The sequence below is a fragment of the Prunus mume genome, linkage group LG2, assembly GCF_029339155.1.
Source record: "Prunus mume cultivar Tortuosa linkage group LG2, ASM2933915v1, whole genome shotgun sequence".
NCBI classification, from domain to species: Eukaryota; Viridiplantae; Streptophyta; class Magnoliopsida; order Rosales; family Rosaceae; genus Prunus; species Prunus mume.
In genome coordinates, this window is record NC_142699.1 from 31,679,789 (window position 1) to 31,701,125 (window position 21,337).

Genomic DNA, 21,337 nt, shown 5'->3' on the forward strand with positions numbered 1-21,337 from the left:
CATGACTCTGTCTATATTGAATCGTTTCTGATTAAGTTGATGCAAATTGGAAAAGCACCTTCTTTGGATTAATATATATTCTTTGCAAACCTGCAAAAACACATAGCCATTGCAGTGTTTATTGCTCAAAATCATGCTTGCCTTAGTGAGAAACATTTCCTTTTGTTCTTTGGCATTAGAGCATGTCCACCGCTGCACCAAACCTGGGCAAAAGGCCCCCCTGGCAGCCCATTTTCAGCTCCAGCGCACAACAATGAGCCCAGGCAAATGGTGGGTCCCACCACTGCAAGTTCTACGGCTAATCTTGGCAAAACTCGCTGCGATGACGTCAGAATGATTTTCAATTTTTTAATTGTTGGACCCACCAGCCCACATTGCCCAATGATTACAAGCCATGTGGCTTCTCCTGGAGCCTCCGATCAAAAATCTTGCACAATCCAACGGTTGTCCAATTTTTGGCTAAAAAAAATTGAAAAAAATATCAAAAAATTCTGGAAATTTTTTCTATACATACCTACCAATATTATTCACTTTCCACACCAATTTAATTTCAAAATTTTATCCGAAAATGTTATCTTGATTTTTAGGTGAGGATTTTACGATAAATATTAACACTTGGGAATTGAAAATCTTATCCAAAAAGCTTATCAAAATCAATGGTTTAAGAATAAAAAATAAAAAATAAATTTAAGTGAATAGTAATTGCCTTAGACTTGCCCTAGACTTAGCCCTCATGGGTGGAACCACAAATGGCAAGGCTAACACTATTCACATGAATAGTGGCAGCTTGCTTGCCCTTGCCATAGACTTAGCCCTTATGGGTGGAGATGCTCTTAGAAGTTTAATTTGCAACTTCGTGAGATGCCAAGTTGTAATCTTCTAATGTTTCTGTATTTCTATATTTCTGTTCACCCCTTTTTCATCTGCAGGGTTAGGACTTGGCCACCAGATTGGTATGAATGGATATGAAATTTCTGCTTGTGATAATGTACAGAATATGCATGTTGTGGTATGTACAACTTTTAAGGAGAATTGAACACCATATACAACCTTTAAGGAGAATTAAAGACGACAATGTTTATTAAATCCGCCATTTAATAATAAAAAACACAACGCATTCTTTATAAAATTGACATTTTAATTGTCATCAGATGAAGGTTATTTTAAAAAAATCGAACCTTTTACTAATATAGACCATGACTATTATTATATAAAAATCTATGTGATAACACGACGCATTTTCCGTAAGAAGTGATGTCTTAATACTTGAAAATGGCTTTTCATTCATAGAAACTGCCATTTGATTTGTGATGAAGATGAGCTCTATAACTTCTTCTTTTTGTAAAATTATTTCACTTCTTACTGCACAAATTAATGAATTTTCTGCTCATAATTAGACATGCGGTACATGTTTTAGCATGAGTACTATAATCTTCAAATTTAGATTTTTTTTATTATTATTATATATACAAGCGATATTGGGGGAGGGGAAAATCAAATTTAAGACCGATTCTGGGTAAATGCCCTTAACTAATTGAGCTACAAATGTAAGGACCCGGTCCTAAATAAATAGGTGAATATTAATTTATTCAGATAAAAGGACCATTTTGCCCTTATAATATTTTATTAGATTTAAGGTTGACTTTTGACCGGGAAGGAAATTGGGAATTTCGATTGCACCGTTGCGTAGAGCACGGCGAGATGAGTCCGTAGACACGTAGTGGGCTCGAATCGGAGTTGTAACGAGAGAGATACGATCAAAATACTCTCAGTGGCATAATTGTAAATATTTCAAAATGGGTTTTTAATAAAATCTGAAAACCCTCTCTCTCTCTCTCGCCGGGTAATGAGCAGCCCGCCCCCTCCCATTTTTTTCTACACAGCCGGTGGCTCCAAGGAGCCACCACTGCGGTTACAGGCCACGGCTGGCCTCGAGATCAGACCCAAAAGAACCGGGCTGCCTCCTTCTTCCCATCCCGACCAATTTCAGCCGCTGGAACCGCCGGTACTGGCCGAAAATTGAAGAAATCCGAGCTGTTTTCGGACAGATTTTGACAGATTTTCCAAGTCTTCGTTCTCTCTCATTTCTCCACCAAAATGGACGAATGAGGTATGGATTCTCGACTGTTTTTCATGATCTAGCTGCCTGTTGGGTAGGATTCCAGAAATTTTGAGAGTTTGTAGTTTGATTTTGGAATTAGGTTTCGGCCGGTTTTCAAATTGAATTTCCGGCCACTTCCGTCGATAATTTGGGGTATGTCCAAGAACAAAAGTGACTCCAAATTAGGTGTATTACCTAGGGTAGGAGTCTTGGGACGAGATTCTAAGATTTTCCGGTGATGCGATATCGCTTTGGACACCCACGCGCTGCCGGCGCGTGTTGCGGCGCATGGGCACTGTAGCTGAGGCGCATTTTTGTCCCAATACGATCCTCTCGATGTCACGAGCGCGTAGGTGTGCTCGGATTTCAATTTGGATACCGTTAGGGTTCCGAACGGATATCGCATATTGTGTATTTTCCGGGTTTGCTAGGTTTGGACCGTTGGATGGTCCTGAGGTTATAATATGTTGATCTAGGCATTACTAGGATCGTATAGGATTCGACGGATCGTAAAAGCAGAGTCCCGGATACTCCGGATAAGCCAACCCTAGGGTTAGGGTTTTTGTAACCGTCCGATCGTGAGCGATCTGACCGTTCGATCCGGATCAAACTTGCAGGATGTGTGTCCTAGACCTTGTAGGACCTATGGGAACTGTCGGATTCGAATTTGAAGGTCGTGGACCCGGGGCCCGTTTGACCGAGGCTGGGTAGTTTGACCCTGGGTTGACCGTGAGACTTCCTAGGTAGTGTTACCTTCCTAGGAAGATTATAATGACCCTAGTGACCGGCCTTGAGAGTTGTTGAGTGATATTGATTATGTGGGATTAGGATATCAATTTATGGTGATAAATTGGGGGTTTATCGGATGTTATATCTTGGGGTTGAGGTTGATGCAATAATGGATTATATTTAAATATATATTATTATTTTATAAAGATGCTTGAGGGCACTATAAGTGCCACCCTGTGAATTGTTGTTGAGGTGCTTACAATATTAGAAAGTAATATACATTTGTATGTATTTATAAAGGTATGAAAAGAGTATAGATTGTTAGTTTGAAGTGCTAAATGCATTACCTTAAATACCTCCCTAGTTATGGGTTTTATGTTTGAGATTTATTTTTGCCCAGGCCCGTCGGAGATTGATTTATTTTTGCCCGGGCCCGTCGGAGTTTGTCCAGGCCCTTCGGATGTTTTCTTGATACGATGCCTTGAGAAGGAAGTGATAATGTTTCAATGTGTTATTATCGGATTTAGAATTGTGATAGATCCGAAAGGTATAGAGGTTTGGAACAATTGAATTAAGGAAGAAAATATCATTTTATAATGTTGTGATAAGGGTTACGAACTCCACCATCATACGTACCTTCCCTAGTTACTATTCACACACGTGCCGTGTTTCGGGCGTGTGGGCTTTCTTGGTTACGGATCACTGGAATTGTGGGATGCCGGGAATATTATGATATGGTTTGGATATGTTGAAATACGGGGCATCCTTGATGAGATGTTGTCGTGGACCACTGAAGGGTGGTAGTCTGCGCGTGTAGGATTGGTTTTCGACGTACAAGCTTTGATTTTATCGGTATGCGTCTTTGGGCCGAGGGTTAGTCCCCAGTTGGGACGGCTCGTTCCTAGCCACATGGGCGTTTGAGGGCCGGATAATTGTGAGCTAGTCAACAATCCCTGTTGGATTGTTTCCAGTACATGATGTGCAAGCATCACATGTACCTCCATTTGAATATCTTGATACATGGAAATGGATATGGATCTGTGAATGTGTTGATACCCGGGCATACCTTAACGGGGTGTTACCGTAGACCCTTGATCGGGTAGTATGCGCCCGTAGGATTTGTGACTGAGTCTTGATTCTTGGCCCCGCACGTGTTGAGAGTTAGTCTCCCAGTTGGACGGCTCGTTCCTAGACGCATGGTGAATTGAGGATTGCTCGCCATGTGGACTAGTCAAACGATCCCCTGTTGGATTGTTTCCTCTGGTACATGATGATGGTGAGAGGTGGGTGTAATCATATATATACATATATGTGTATATGTGGTTTTTGATTCGGGATTGAGATTCGTGAGATTGTCCTTTGAGAGGACCTTGTACATGTATAAATGTTTACGCCCCGGTTTGGGAGGTGTTGTTCGGCAACATACGCCTTGGATAGGGTATGGTTGCAGGTTGTTTTGATATAAAGGAAGAGTTTGGGAATGTGTTCATTGTGTTTAGTGGGAAATTGATTGGTGATAAATTTGAAATGTATTTGTTGGTTCTGCTTTAATTAATTGTATATTATCGGAGATGTGACCGTTGATATGGAAGAACTACGTGTGGCTTGATCTCTGGTTGAGGGTACGTAGGCAGCCTAGGTTGATGCCTAGGTGCAGCCGCGAGTTAAACCTCACTTAGGTTGTGTTAGTGAGGTTGGTTCGGACCTTGTCTTTGGTCCTGAAATTCGGATGAAACCGAGATGTGATTAGATAATGGTTCGTACTCCCATTTGACTACGGGAGGGTGGTATTAGAGTGTTGTGGTTGAATTAGGGGCAAGACCCGTTTGGGGTGTTGTATGTTTAGGCTGAGGCCCCGAGCTATTTGTGATAGTGGTAGGAGGTTAAAACCTTGCGTGTTGAATGCTTGGGGGAAGTTATTTTTTTTATTGATCACGTGGTTGGTAGTTTGCTTTGAATTATTAGAGGGCCGGAGGCCATTATTATGAATTGCATGTTATTACATTGTGCGTCTGCCAGTTATGGTTATTAAATGCGTTTTATGCAGGTGGAAATTTTGGGAAATGTTCAAATTAGGAGATTCTGCGAATTTTCGGCAGAAAGTCTCGTGCTCTTACTAAATCTTGAAGAAGGAGATTACCTTTTTAAGGAGTGAAACTAGCATGGGTGTGATCTTTGGGGTCTCCATGGATTAAATCTCGGGTTTTGTGAAAAATTCGGTCTATCAACAAATCTCTTGCCTACAAATTTAGATTTAATCCCTGTAAAGATGGTTTTGAATTCAGTCTTGCTCTTAAAAGTCACTTGAAGTATATACAAACCAAAAGTAGGAATCATCATTTGCCCCACAGCCTGCAAGCGAGTAGCATGAGGCCTGATGGGCCAAAGCCCGACCAAATTCAGCTTGCTCTAAGAATAGGTAGGGCTTGGGCCAATGGTTTGAAATCTTGGCCAGACCTGTTTGAGGCCATCTAGGCTTGGCCTAGCCATTATAAAATAAAATATATACATAGAACAATTAAGTTGGCCAAAGAGTGTAGAAGAATGAATAACTAATATTGTAAGTATCATGAATTCATCAAATAAGAGGCATGAATTATGGGTAAATTGTTGCAATGAGCTAAATATGGAAAAGACAAAATGTAGACAATGATTCTGCACATAGGTAGACTTCCACCTACCAACTATTAAAAGTTGCAATTGATTATAAATTGGTTTTGCATATCACTTTTTATCTTATTACACATGTTATGAATTAAATTAATTTCTTAATTGTTGTCTAAAAATTTGCAACAAAAATATTAAATAGACTTAGAAACAAAAAAAGAATTTTCCCACCAAGCCCGTCTAGGCCCCGACCCTAAATTTCTGCACGCCAACCCATTTTCTTCGAGAGACCCATGAACCAAAACATTTGGGCTTTCATCTACAGAAATCAGAAGAAGAAAACCAAGACACTGGAAAAGCCCAAATCCTTTTGAACAAATTACGAATGTAGCCATGATCCGAAAAGAATAAAGTATAATTATTGGCAATTAAAAAACTGATACACACAGTTTTGGATAAAGCCGAGCTTCTGAGAAAATCTCACCAATTGGTCTCTATCCCAAAAAGGCAAAAACAACAAATCTTTTTCGCAAAGAAGCCCCCACGTGGCTGGTGACTTTGAAAAGTCAAAATTTTCAATTACCAGGGAGAAGTTGATAGAGAGTTAATGAAGGCAGGTTTTACAGGAGGACTTCTCCATTTTGCAGCAAAAGGAAGAAGATCAAAATCCTTTATATATATATATATATATATAAGAGAGAGAGAGAGAGAGAGAGAGAGAGAGAGAGAGAGAGAGAGAGAGAGAGAGAGAGAGAGAGAGAGAGAGAGAGAGAGAGAGAGAGAGAGAGAGAGAGAGAGAGTCTCTGCACCAAAGCAGGTAGCCCTTCCAAGAGATAAGCGACAACGATTTCAAAAGATAAGTAAGGAGCAAGGGAGTTGTTCAAACAAGAAAAGAAAACTGACCATCATGGTAGATTGAGTTTTTTTCTTTATAAGGAACAAACAGAGAACAAAGAGTTGGTTTTCTTTTAGGAAAAAGCAAGGAAAATACCTCCATGAAAGCTGATTGTTTGACAGGACCCGTCCGAATTTTCCGAACCCAAGCGAACCTGCGGAGACCCGGCATCACACCCACGCTGGTTCATTTCTTAAATCTATGTCCTCGCTACTGAAAGGATTAAGGGCACGAGACTTTCTGCTGAAATTTCAGCGATCTCCGTAAATTGAACATTTCCCAAAATTTCCACCACATAAAACACATTTTATAACCCAACCAAAGACGCACAATATAATCTCATGCAATTTACATAAATGGCCTCCGACCTTCAAATGATTCTAGCAGAATCTGCTCACAATGTTTTTAAAATAACTTAATGCATCAAACATGCATATAATAAATTCAAAATCTATTTATGCACACCTTCACTCACTTAGTCCCCAGGACAAGCCTCAATTCAACCAAGTTTCGGAACCGACAACGAGGTTGGAACCAATCTCAATGAGACCACCTAAGTGGGGTCTAATCTGTGGCTGCACCTAGTAACTCAGGTTGCCTACGTACCCTACTAAGGGATCAAGCCACACGTAGCTCTTTCGTGTCTATCCTGGCTCCTAATATCAAATAAACCATTACAGTCATACAAATTCATACATTCTAGGATTTATTCATCACAACTCACCAAATACAATCACAATATCTCCCTATACGCCGGAACATCCAAAGTTACGTATGGTATCTATCCGCACGCCGGATAAACCTACGACACGTGAGAACTCATCAACATATCACATAATCCCCTCATACGACAGGGACGACCTCGGGTCTCAACACACCGCTAATCCAAAGCGCATGTGACTCAACACCTGGGGCTACATTCTCACCACCTCACACAATCATATCTCCTCATACGCCGAGACGCACCCGCCACGTATGGGGTCCGCAACACGCCGGCTAATCCAAAGACGCGCGTGCGACCTCAACTCTGGGCTCGCTACATTCTCACTAGCCCTCATCGCATTCACTTTGGCTTTGGCTACATTCTCCCGACCATCATCTCATTCACTTGGGCTGGCTACATTCTCACCACCATCATATCGTTTCACTTGGGCTGGCTACATTCTCACCACCGCACGGGTTTAAGGGCCTCAACATAATCACAATATGGGGAGGTACGTAGGGTAGTGCGTATAGCACTGTAAACTAACATTCTATACTCTTTAATACCTTCGTATACATACATAATTACATTAATCACATAAAATCCTTTGTTTCGTAAAACTCAACCCTGGTATAGCATATGATAATTCCGCAATTTAAATCATATAATAATATCCTCAAGTCGCATGTAAACCATTTAACTCAACAACGCTCAAGACCTATCGCAAAGGTCATTCTAACCCTCATGGGATGGTAGAACTACAATGAAAGTCTAGCGGTCAACCCAGGGTCAAACTACCCAAACTTGGTCAAACAGGCTCGCGGGGCCCACGACCTCCAATTTATGATCCAAAAGTTCCTATAGGTTCTACAAGGTCTAGGACACACGTCCTGCAAGTTTAGTCCAGATCAGACGGTCGGATCGCTCACGATCGCACGATTTTTAACCCTAATCATAGGGTTGGCATTTCCGGAGTATCCGGGACTCCATTTTACGATCCGTCGAATCCTACACGATCCTGGTAATACCTAGATCAACATATTATAACTTCAGGACCATCCAACGGTCCAAACCTAGTGAACCCGAAAAATACGCGATATGCGATATCCGTTGGGAACTCTAACGGTATCCAAAATGAGATCCGAGCACACCTACGCGCTCGTGACATCGAGAGGATCACAGTGGGACAAAAATGCACCTCAACTCAGTGCCCACGCCGGCAACACGTGGGTGTCCAAAGCGATATCGTATCGCGGAAAACTTCCAAATCGTGAGCCAAGACTCCTACTCTAGGTAATACACCTAATTTGGAATCACTTTTGTTCTTGGGCATATCCCAAAAACGACCGGAAGTGGCCGAATTTCATCCCGAAATCTGGTCGAAACCCAATTCATAAATCGAGTTGTCTACGCTACAAATTGATCAATTCCTACCCAACAGCAGCTAGAGCTCGAAAAATAGGTCGAAACCATACCTCACTTGCCGGAATCGATGGCGGACGACGGAGAACGGAGCCGCGAGGTTCGCAAAACCGAGCTTTTCTCTTGATTTTTGGCGAAATCCGGACGGTGGTGGCGAGACTGGCGAGGTAGGAAGAGGACGGCGGCCGGGCATTTTACCGGCCTCGCAAGTTTGGTGGCGGACGAGCACGGCCAAAACGTGGCCGCCATCGTGGCTGTCGCGAAACCGAGGAGAGAGAGAGAGACGCGGGAGAGAGAGAGAGAGAGACAGGGGCAATTCCTGTCTTTTAACCAAAAAACTATTTCAAAATATTTACGATTATGCCACTGTGTTTCATTTGATCGTATCTCTCTCGTTACAACTCCGATTCAAGCCCACTACGCGTCTACGGACTCATCTCGCGCGCTCTACGCAATGGTACAACCGGAATTCCCAAATTCCTTCCTGATAAGAAAATAACTAAAATACCCTTATCCCACGGGTAAATTCTCAATTCCACTTAAATAAATTAAAATATGCAATAAATTTGGAGTCGGGCTGTTACATTGTTGATGGTTCTTATCTGCCAAAACAATAACTTCCTTATTTTATGGCTTTGAAAAGAGAAAAGATTTTTGAAAAGATCTGCCACCCATTATTAAAGGAATAAAAGACCCACCCCAGCATTTCGTATAAAGATGAGATGAGGTGAACAGATCAAAGGACAGCCAAAAAATCAATCAAGACAAAAATTCTCAAAGTCATAACTGACAAACTCAAAATGATCAATTGATCTCAAAAGCCTTCAAACACTGAAGCAACCAAAGCTCATTGAGCCACAAGAAACAAGTTAGCCATAATTCAAAATCTCTGATTTCAGTTCAGTTTAGAGAAATAGTTCTACAAAGCGAGATTTCTCTCGTTACAAATTTGGTTCAACATAAGCTAAACCAAGTAGAGTTTAGGGTTCTCATAATATGAAAACCTCAACAAATTTATGGAAAGCCCTGATCAAGTAGAACAAGTATTATAGCGCAATTCCAGCTCAGTAATCATCAAATCCAACCACTTCTACGCCTTTTAGACCGAAGAGGCTCCAATTATGCCCGTTCAAAAAGCCTTCCAAGGCCTGAAATAGATTAAAGCTCTACTAAACTCGAACGTTGGTATCGGTTTACAGCTAAAACTTGACAGTTGAAGGTGTTGATGGTCCAATCCAAAGACCGATATACCCATTCCACTAGATCAAAAGCTATCAGCAGAAATTGAAGTCCAACACTTTTTGCCTTTTTAGAGTTGGTCTTCCTCTTTCGAACTTTGTAAAAGCGATTCGCTAAAGCAGTTCACTTTCTTATCATTTATTATGGTCGAACTACCAATTTTGTATCAGTAAATTGTGAAAGTCCTCACCAGCCTAAGGCAGAAAAAGAACTTACTTTGGAGATATTCCCTACCTAAATTCACAATTGTTTGTTCAGAATCAGTAACTTGGAGCCCAAGTTATCTATTTTCAAAGTCTGGTAGGGTTTTTATTGCTAGCAGTGACACGCTCATACGCAAAAAGAGAGTTGGCTTGTTGACTAGTCAATGGTTTGCGAGTCAATAGGGAACTTCATCCTACCTTCATAGGATCAGATAAAAAACGGGTGAACAACTACATAAAATAAAGGGCTATGAAGGGAATACAACTTAGTGTTCACTCTCTCACTGGCTCACTATTTTCTCTCTGCTCTCTCTTCTCTCATATTTCTTCCTTCTCTTCTTTCTTTTCTCTTTATTGCTGGCTCTCTTTCTTTTTGCGTTTCTCTTCCCATTTTTTCATCTTAGCAGAGGAGTGAAGGTGCCAATTTATGGCTGAAATCTTGAACTGTGGACCGCACCTGTGGATGTGCGGTTCTTCATCATGTGAGTGTGGAGGGAAGGAGATAAAGTCTCATGTAACGGGGATAACACTTTTTGTTATCTCTGGCCAATAATGCAATGACACGTAAGATAACTTTTCCATGTGTCATTGTGTTTTTGCTGGGAAGGGATTGGCAGACAAACCATCCGCCGAAGTCTTCAATGGTGGGCTCCATCACTTCACAACAGTTGGCATTTGGAACAAATTGGGACCAAAGTCAACAAACCCCACACGGATTCAACCAGTAGAATAGATTCAGTTTGGTCAAAGAATGGACTTACCGAACTGTTCTTTACCTTGAGCTTTCCGTCTAAAGAAATCCATATCTTGTCATGTGTAATCTAAATTGTGCTACTACAGAACATTTTGGAGTTTGTTGAATGTTTTTATAATTCCATTGTAATATATCCTCTGATTAATTTCGCCGATAATGTCGAGTTACGAGAGTCCATCACAGTTCCACATTGGAGATACAGCAGTTATTGCTATAGGTTCGGTTAAGATCTATCCATCTCCCCGTTTGCTTTTTGTTTTCTGCATTGATTTGTTGTTAATTACTTGTTGATCTTCATTTCATTTTAGAAAAAAACAACAATTGTCAAGTGCTAATGGTTTTTCATTGAGTTTTAAATTATGCAGTAGTCCTCTTAGTGACGATCGTTATAGTGAATTTCGTGGTTCAAAAATGCCAGAAAAGAAGTCAGACAGGCAGCTCTTTCCTTAATCCCGACTTCCAGACATTCACAATGGACAAGTTTCTAAATGATATGGAAAGAGAGAAGCCCATCAGGTTCACTTCTCAACATCTTCGGATTGCAACTGATAACTTCACCAACTTGCTGGGGCAAGGAGGATTTGGTGCAGTTTATAAAGGGATATTTAGTAATGGAACCCTTGTAGCAGTGAAGGTTCTATATGGGAGCTCAGACAAGAGAATCGAGGAACAATTTATGGCGGAAGTTAGTACAATTGGAAGAATTCACCATTTCAATCTGGTCCGTCTTTATGGCTTCTGCTTTGAGAAACACCTCAGAGCACTTGTTTATGAGTACATGGGAAATGGATCGCTTGACAAGTTCTTATTTCATAGCAACAAGGACTTGGGATTTGAAAAGCTTCATGAAATTGCGGTGGGGACAGCAAGAGGGATTGCTTACTTGCATGAAGAATGCGAACAACGAATAGTCCATTACGATATAAAGCCTGGAAACATTCTTTTGGATGCAAATTTCTTTCCAAAAGTAGCTGATTTTGGTTTGGCAAAGCTCTGTAACAGGGATAATACTCATATAACCATGACTGGGGGCAGAGGCACTCCTGGTTATGCTGCACCGGAAGTTTGGATGAGGTTTTCTGTAACACACAAATGTGATGTTTACAGCTTTGGGATGCTATTGTTTGAGATCATAGGCAGGAGAAGGAATCTTGACAATAATATTCAAGACAGCCAAGACTGGTTCCCAAGGTGGGTTTGGAAGAAGTTTGAGCCTGGAGAACTAGGAGAGATAATGGCAGTGTGCGGAATAGAGGAGAAAGATAAAGAGAGGGCTGAGAGAATTGTAAAGGTTGCTCTTTGGTGTGTCCAGTATGTGCCTGAGGCAAGGCCTTCGATGAGTTTTGTGGTGAAAATGTTGGAAGGAGCTGTTGAGATTCCTAGACCTTCAACTAACCCGTTTCAGCACTTGATGTCGGATACTCCATACCCACCTGTCTATGATACTTCAAATGGAACATATAGCACTAGCGCTTATGGTTCGGATCCCTCACAAACTGTAACTGGTACTCCTATCATGAAGAATCATGAGATTGAAATAGCCTCTACATAGGCAGGGTGAAGTACATTCCTCACTCTCTCTGTTCTTGACGAAAACATGTCCTTTTCCACATCATAGTGCTTCTTTATAAGTTCCATATAGGATTAAGTTAAAGTTATGTCTTTCGGGAATGAATAAAAAGTTTGTAAATTTTATAAACAGTGAATTGTGTGGTGGTAGGTAGTTATGGATTTGTACTATGGCTCGATTTACAGCATGGGTTGATCCAATATTTCTGTGTTTCCAATATTATATATACAGCCACATGACAGTGTCTATATTGAATCGTTTCTGATTAAGTTTCGGTTGAATATGCCCACCTCAAAGGATGTGAAATTTTGTATGTTGTGATAATGTACAGAATATGCATATTGTGGTATTTACAACCTTTGAGGAGAATTGAACACCATATACAACCTTTTAAAGAGAATTATCCGCCATTTAATAATAAAAAAATACGATGCATTCTTCATAAAATTGACATTTTAATTGACATAAGATGACAATTATTTTAAAAATTCGATGTTTTACTAATAGACCACTATAGTTATTATATAAAAACTTATGTGGTAAACAGCATCACACGACGCTTTTTATGTAATAAGCAACGTCTTAGTACTTGGCGTTTCTTTCATAGAAACTGCCATTTGATTGTGATGAAGATGAGCTCTATAACTTTTTTCCCTGGTTTTTTTTTTTTTTGGTGTAAAATTATTTCATTTCTTACTGCACAAACTAATGATTTTTCTCTTCATAATTAGACATGCGGTACATGTTTTAGCATGAGTACTATAATCGTCAAATTTAGAATTTTTTTTATAAATACATATACAAGTGATATTAGGGGAGGGAAAAATCAAATCTAGGACAGATTCTAGGTAAATGTCCTTAACTGCTTGAGCTACAAATCCTTGGCTTACAAATTTAGATTTCATCACTATAAAGTTGGTTCTGAATTCGGTCTTGCCCTTAAAAGTCACTTGAAGTAGATACAAACCAGTAGTTCTACACTAGACTAAAGTCTAGTCCGTTCGTTGTTTGGTACAAGTATGAGGTGGACTGGTTAGGATTGGGTTTAGAGTTTTGGACTAGTTTGGCTTGGATTGGACTGGACTTTAATAAGTTATTTGTTACATTAAGTTGGGCTAAACTTCACTAGACTAAAGTCATGTCCGTTGTTTGGTACAAGTATGAAGTGGACTACATTGGACTTCAAATTAAAATTAATTTTAATATTTATTAGATTATTTAATATCATAAATAATTAAATTTAAAAAAAAACATGTACACAAAATTAAAAATAAGAAAGCACATGAAGATACCATAAAATTTGTCCAAAAATTCACAAAATTAATAATAACCACGGAAATTCTTTTAAGTACATTCAAATGATTAACAAATACTTATCTCGGAAACAAACTCCTAATACTCCAGAAACCCTATGAATATATATATATATAATTACCCAATTGCCCATATTCCAATTTGATGAGTAGATATCCGTGAAGGCAAAGAAGGTGGAGAAAGCTATGAATGAGGCTGGACCTATGTCCATTTTAATTGATATATCCAGTCCAGTCCATCCCACCAAACCTAAAGGCCCTGTTTGGTGGGCCGAATTGGACAAGACTGGTTGGACTTGGAGTGTTGGACTGGGTTGACTAGGACTAAACCAGACTTTGAGTATCTGTTTGGTGCTTTACTTAACTTTGGACTGGACTGGACTTAAGTTCAGTGCAATCGCTTGGTAAGACTGACTAGACTGGACTGGACCTAAAAAAAATAAATAAATAAATAAAAATTTAGTGCTTATTAAATTATTTAATATAAAAAATAATTAATTAAAAAAATGCACATAATTAAAATTGAGAAAGCCCCATCACATACTACTTCTAAAATAGGTCAAAACATATCCAAATTTAACAAAGCAATTAAAATACCAATTTGGCTTTTGCCCATCAAAATACAAGTAGTCCAAAATATAACAATGTAAAAACTCAAAACTACGTTTCAACCACGAGATCTATGATCTCTAAGCAGTGTCGTCACATACTCGTACCTATCATCACGCTCATCTAATGTCTTGAACACATTCACTTTTGCCGAATTAGTAAATAAAGTAAGTAAAGAGATTCTATCTGAAATAGAAAATTTCGTCTTTTTTAACTCATCTCCAACAAATTTATGATCATCATCTGCATTATGCTCCTTTAAGCTCTCAACCAACCTTTGCACTTTGGTGTCAAAGTTTTCCATCATATTCTCAAATGCATTGGCAATTCTTCCCAAACCAAAACCATTTTATTTCCTTGTCTTACCCTTTTGTTTCTTGATGATGATGATTAGGATTGAGCTTGAGTTTGAGTTTGATCAGTATGATAGCTCCCATCCAACTATACATCAAGAATGTTACTCTCAGATGCTTCATCATCATCATTTAGAACCATCTCAGCATGAGCTAAAGCAGAATTTCCGGTTGCACGATCCTGGCCAAATACTTTTCAAAGCCTATCAAACTTTGTAAAAGATTTATCTCTCCACCCAATCGCATCACTGTTCTACAATAATAATAAATAAATAAACTAACATTTGTTAATCCAACCAAAACATAAACTAAATTAGAAAAAACATCAAGGCCTATTGTATAAAACTCCACACCTGCTAAATATGTAGTTAAATTGAGAATAATATCGATGTTGCTAATAGTGGATCAAGGGTCTATCCCTCTGAAATCTTAGCATGGTATCTGAGGTATTAGAGCATCCCCTATTTTCTATGTACAACCCCACAATGATAGTCAAAGTCGTCATTGATGGTGGTGACTTGACCTCTTTGCTGTGTTATTGCTTGGAGCTTGATGGGATGTTGCTTGGAAACTCCAAGCTAGTTTACCAAAGTAAGCACGACAAGAGAGAAAAAAATATGAAAATTGACAAAACGAAGGGGACCGTCAATGTTGCCTTTTTCTTCCCACAATTAATTCACTGATGGTACATCATCCCCCAATAAGGGTTGATTAGGCGCATAATTAAGATTCGTTGACTTTGAGTTGACTGACTTAAACAAGACGTCAACAAGGAGTTTAGTGGAGCAAACACTACTACAAAAAGTGACAAAGACGACCAGTAAAAAACGGCGGTCTAAGTGAAAACCGTCGTTCGTTTTTTAAAAGATGACGGTTCTATAAAACCGCCGTGTAATAACACCTTAGACACCTAAAAAATGGAGATTCAAATTGGTTGTTCATAAACAACGACGTACCTAATTAAAAAACCGACGTCTATTTGAAATAGGATTTTCGCAGTGTAAAATCAAAGCAAATAAAGAATGGCAGAAGTTATGAATCGACCGACGTAGAAAGTAAAGACGACGATTTCAAAAAAAGCCGCCGTTTTTACGTAGAAAATAACACGACCAAGTTTTCGTATAAGGCGCCATATAATTACAAATAAATCCACGGCGGTAAAATACAAAATATCGCCGTATTAAATTAATGTACAACGACGGAAAATAAAAATATATTGACGTCTTTCTTGTATAGTTCTACGACGGTATCTTTAAATCTCACCACGTTTGTTTTTCATTTAACGACGTATTATAAAATTTAACGTCGTATTTATTCCCTTTATACGTCATACCTTATATTTAAACCGTCATCTTAATACGAATTTTTTTTATCAATTTATTTCTTTGATTTTGTTATCATACGTCATACTATATGTAAAGATGAAGCTTTTTATAAATAAATAAAAAGTCATCTATTATATGTAAAGATGATTATTTTTATAAAAACCGTCGTCTATTATATGTAAAGATGACGATTTTATAAAACCGTTGTCTATTATATGTAAAGACGACATTTTTATTAAAAACCGTCGTCTATTATATATAAAGATGACGATTTTATAAAAACCGTCGTCTATTATGTGTAAAGATGACGATTTTATAAAACCGTCGTCTATTATATGTAAAAATGACGCTTTTTATAAAAACCGAAAAAACCGTCGTCTATTATATGTAAAGATGACGCTTTTTATAAAAACCGTCGTCTATTATATGTAAAGATGACGATTTTTTTAAAAAAAAGGGTCGTCTATTATATATAAAGATGACGCTTTTTATAAAAAATGGTCGTCTATTATATGTAAAGATGATGGTTTGTTATAATAACCGTTAAATCATGATTGTTCATTTATAACCGTCGAAATTTTTTGTCCCGTTACTTTATCTCTGAATGTTTTTTTTTGATTTTTGGTGTAGATGATCTCGAAGTATAAACAAACAAGTTTGACAGTTGGATCGTTGAAACTAGTTTCTTAGAATGCGTATGCCATCAAAACAATATATTCACTAACAATTAAGAGTTTATTTATACTTTCGTTAAATATAACATAAGATTTTGTGGTATCCACTAGTGTAAATATTTTAAATTGAAGATCAAATTCAGTCATTATATTCATATAGGGTCAAGGAGTGTAGCGGTAAAAAATCATCAAAATCGGAGTTAAAATAACCGTTAAATCATGATTTTTCATTTATAACCATCGAAATTTTTTGTCCCGTTACTTGATCTCTGAATGTTTATTTTTTCTGATTTTTGGCGTATATGATCTCGAAGTATAAACAAACACGTTTGATGGTTGGATCATTGAAACTAGTTTCTTAGAATGTGTATGCCATCAAAACAATATATTCACTAACAATGAAGAGTTTATTTATACTTTCATTAAATATGACATAAGATTTTGTGGTATCCACTAGTGTAAATATTTTAAATTGAAGATCAAATTCAATCATTGTATTCATATTGGGTCAAGGAGTGTAGCGGTAAAAAATCATCAAAATCGGAGTTAAAATAACCAGTTAAATCATGATTTTTCATTTATAACCATCGAAATTTTTGTCTCGTTATTTTATCTCTGAATGTTTATTTTTTTCGATTTTTGGTGTAGATGATCTCGAAGTATAAACAAACAAGTTTGACGGTTGGATCATTGAAACTAGTTTCTTAAAATGCATATGCCATAAAAATAATAATATTCACTAACAATTAAGAGTTTATTTATACTTTCATTAAATATAACATAAGATTTTGTGGTATCCACTAGTGTAAATATTTTAAATTGAAGATCAAATTCAATCATTGTATTCATATTAGGGTCAAGGAGTGTAGTTCAAATGTTAAATCATGATTTTTCATTTATAACCATCGAAATTTTTTGTACCGTTATTTTATCTCTGAATGTTTATTTTTTTCGATTTTTGGTTGATATGTAAAGATGGATCGTTGAACCTAGTTTATATAATAACTAACAATTAAGAGTTTATTTATACGTTAAATATAACATAAGATTTTGTGGTATCCACTAGTGTAAATATTTTAAATTGAAGATCAAATTCAGTCATTGTCGCGTCTATTATACGTAAAGATGACGCTTTTATAAAAATCGTCTATTGTATGTAAAGATAATGCTTTTATAAAAACCGTCGTCTATTGTATGTAAAGATGACGCTTTTTATAAAAATCGTCTATTATATGTAAAAATGACGCTTTTTAAAAAACCGTCATATATTATATGTAAAGATGACAAATTTTTTTTAAAAAAGTGTCGTCTTTTAAAACACGCTAAAAAATGGCCGCTTAAGTGAATTCGCGCTCGATAAATTTTCAAATTTTCACCCATCTTTGAAAATCTTATCTCTCATTAACAATCGTTGTCTTTTAAAACACGCTAGAAAAAATCTACTTAAATGCATTCGCGCTTGTCAAATTTTCAGATTTTCCCCCGTCTCTGAAAACCTTATCTCTCCCTCCTTGAAACCCTCCTACACTCTCTAAAACACCCTCATGAAACTCTCTACAAAATCATCAAAAGATCGATATCAATGAAGGAGTTGAGAGATTGAAGTCTTAGCAAATCCATAAGATGTAGAGGGATGTTCTGTATTTGAGAATCAAAGCTTGTTGAAAGGTTCGATTTGAAAGTCACCTAATCTCTTAATACCCTTCTATATCTTGCTAGTGAATTCTGGATTAGTCTCTTTGCGTTTTTGGTATGTTCTTTGTATCCCTAATTTCAGATTTTGTCTCTCTTGATTTGTCTGATTTGTTTACATATTTTTTTATTTCTGGTTTCTTTTTAGATTTTCTGATTTGGTTATCAGGAGATGAGGAGGAAGCTTGCAGATTTATAACTTTTTCTTTTGCAGGTTTTCTATGTGAGTTCGTATGTTTTTTTGTTGTTGAAAATTTGCAGGTTCTCGATGGTCTTTTTTATGCTCATTTTACAAGTTTTCTATGGAAATATGGACCAATGGTAAAATTTCTCTTCCACCTAATTTTTTATGTTTATAATCATAGATTTTTTTTTTTCTCTCTTTGTCATTTTGATTTATTTACAGGGATGATGGAGGAGACTTCAGTTGTGCATCATTTGTATGTTTGGATGAGGAATGCTTGGATTAGGAGTACGTAGGTCTTGTTAGGAATTATGTTTGTTGTAGAATAAAGATTGGTTAACTATGTAATAACTATTGAATCTTCAAGTTTTATGAAAGAAACTATTTTTGATAAAGCATTATGGTTGGTTTTCTAGTTAAAATCGTTGTATAGCATCATAGGAAATCAAAAAGCATTATTGTACGTAAAGATGACGCTTTTTATAAAAACCGTCGTCTATTGTATGTAAAGATGACGCTTTTTATAAAACCGTCGTCTATTATACGTAAAGATGACGCTTTTTATAAAAAACCGTCGTCTATTATACGTAAAGATGACGCTTTTTATATAAAAACCGTCGTCTATTGTACGTAAAGATGACGCTTTTTATAAAAACCGTCGTCTATTGTACGTAAAGATGACGCTTTTTATAAAACCGCCGTCTATTGTATGTAAAGATAACGCTTTTTATAAAAAAACCGCGCGTCTATTGTACATAAAGATGACGCTTTTTTATAAAAACCGTCGTCTATTGTATGTAAAGATGACGCTTTTATAAAAAAAACCGTCGTCTATTGTATGTAAAGATGACGTCTTTATAAACAATCCACGACGGATTTTCATAAAAAATCGCCATCTTTACATACAATACACAGTTTTATTAAAAAAGCGTCTTTCCTCCTATAATTAACGATCTTTACCTCTAAACAACGACGATTTTCTTTAAAACCGCTATCTGATGAACAACGACGGTGAAAAGCCGTCGTAGTATGAAACTCAAATAGACGGCAATGATTTCGAAAACCTTTACACGACGGTGATTTCCCGTCGTCTATTTCAATTTTTGTAGTAGTGAAATGACTAGTAGCTCAAGTAATTAAAAGTTTTCATTATTGGACTTGAGATTTTAGGTTAAATTTTCTCCTCTCGAATATTAGGAAAAATAAAAGTAAGTAGTTCAACCGAAATTTAGGAATGATTTCATTCTTTTTATGTATTTCAAAATTTAAAAAAGTTGTATACCGGTCTTTCATAACGTTTAGGACATATTTCGGCAGAATGTCATTTATTTTTCATTAGATTTTCTTTTGGCAATTGCTATATCTTATTGGATTTCTTTTGGCGTTACAAGAATTTCGTCGCTATCAACCTCTACACATTTCTTCTCATCATTCCAAGCAAAACCACTTTGGTTTAACATGTCAACAACAATACTATAATCTTTCTTCAATCTCTTCAATTTAGAATCCAAATGGGGTTCAACTCTAATAAGTGTATGTGGGATCAATAATCTGAGTTTAGTTTCTACCAACTTCATCGCCCCCCCTTTGAAAGTGCCGGCGTCACAAAGTTGACCACTCGCAACTAATTCATCAAGGATATTTAACAATGCTTCCTCTTCATTGGCTTGCCATACATATCTATTAGTCTTACCCAAAAATTAACTTTATGGCGTTGTAAGAAGAACCAAAAATTTACAACTTACCAAATGCACTCGTGGGTTCAAAACTGCTTTAACTTTTTTGAATTCTCCAGCTCTAATAATACCAACATCTGCAACGTCACCTGATCTGTAAAGGAGCATTGTTAGCCTATAAATTGGATGAGTAAGTTAATAAAACTGAGTTCCTCCCAGTTACCAATTTACAATAGATGCATCATGCTGAGCAAGTTCAGCTTCAAACTTGGCCACATTGCATCATGCTGTGGGGACTTCTCAAAACTGAAATCACCAACATACAAAAAAACCACTTAAAACAGACACAATAAAATATAATCACAGCGCCATATCAGGTAAAAAGGGAAGATAAAAAATGTAGCAGGCAGCAGGTGATGTATTTTGTGTTTATATGAAAACGAAAACGGCAAGTTCTCGAGTTTTCTAATGAAAAGGAAGAGAGTGTATTAAATGAACTCAGATGATAATCTGATCTTTTTAAAAAAAGACTTCCAACTTTTGATAGAACAATTAGATGACAGAACAATCTAGATGCTCTTATGAAAGCTTAATGGGAGCAATGATATACCCATTTCCAGACGATGTAAAAATATTTATTCATTAACTGTTACAGGTAAGAAAAATGAAAAGTAATAATCTTGCAAAGGGTTCAAGCAGCAGGAACAGGACCCTTTAAAAAAAATAGTGAAAAAAGCAGCACATCATGACATGTGAAAAATCAGCGAGCAACTAACATATCATTCCACACATATAAATGACCCCAAATCAAAATCTAAAATGATAATGCAGAATATTAGCATAATGAACCATCAACAAACAATCAAAGCCCTCCCAAAAAAAACCATAGCACTGGAGCTCTAATCCTGAAAAGAGAGATGGCGTTCATCTCAATATTTAACAATTAAATTAATAAAATTAAGAGAGAAGTCTGATATCATAGATGAGAGTTGAGAGGAGAGGAGAGAGAGGAGATGATAGAAGAGAGAATCACACCTCCATGGAAGAAAAAATATTTAGAGGAAAGAAATCTACGTTCAAAATGGCAGTGATGAAGTCACAGAGGAGGCTTCGAAACCCATGGTTTCTCTTGGGTTTATAAATACCCCCATTGGCTGGATTAGTATCCCAAGCGAAATATCAAGCCCAACCAGTCCAAGAGTGCATTAGGCCCATCTAACGACAGATAGGATTTTAGTCCATTTTAATTAAAAAGTCTGGTCTAGTCCAGCCCACCAAACAGGGCAAA

The 21,337-nt window shown here is 37.3% G+C and overlaps 1 protein-coding gene and 1 pseudogene across 4 annotated transcripts; one reads left to right on the forward strand and one right to left on the reverse strand.

The window, feature by feature from the left end:
• Window positions 1-1,829: 1,829 nt before the first annotated feature.
• Window positions 1,830-12,443, forward strand: LOC103323542 (rust resistance kinase Lr10-like). 4 transcript variants are annotated; one of them, XR_513542.2, is made up of 2 exons: window positions 1,830-2,110; window positions 4,878-4,905. XR_513542.2 is itself a non-coding variant. In XM_089046823.1 (2 exons), the coding sequence occupies exon 2, from the start codon at window positions 11,126-11,128 to the stop codon at window positions 12,203-12,205; it is 1,080 nt and encodes a 359-aa protein (XP_088902949.1). In that variant the 5' UTR covers window positions 1,830-2,110; window positions 11,019-11,125; the 3' UTR covers window positions 12,206-12,443. The 4 variants fall into 4 exon arrangements, 3 of the variants coding, with proteins under 3 accessions (XP_088902949.1, XP_008223765.2, XP_016648009.2); XM_089046823.1 differs by lacking the exon at window positions 4,878-4,905 and adding an exon at window positions 11,019-12,443; XM_008225543.3 differs by lacking the exon at window positions 4,878-4,905 and adding an exon at window positions 11,072-12,443.
• A 2,143-nt stretch (window positions 12,444-14,586) lies between these two features.
• On the reverse strand, window positions 14,587-20,062 carry LOC148920051 (uncharacterized; annotated as a pseudogene).
• Between the last annotated feature and the right edge of the window lie 1,275 nt (window positions 20,063-21,337).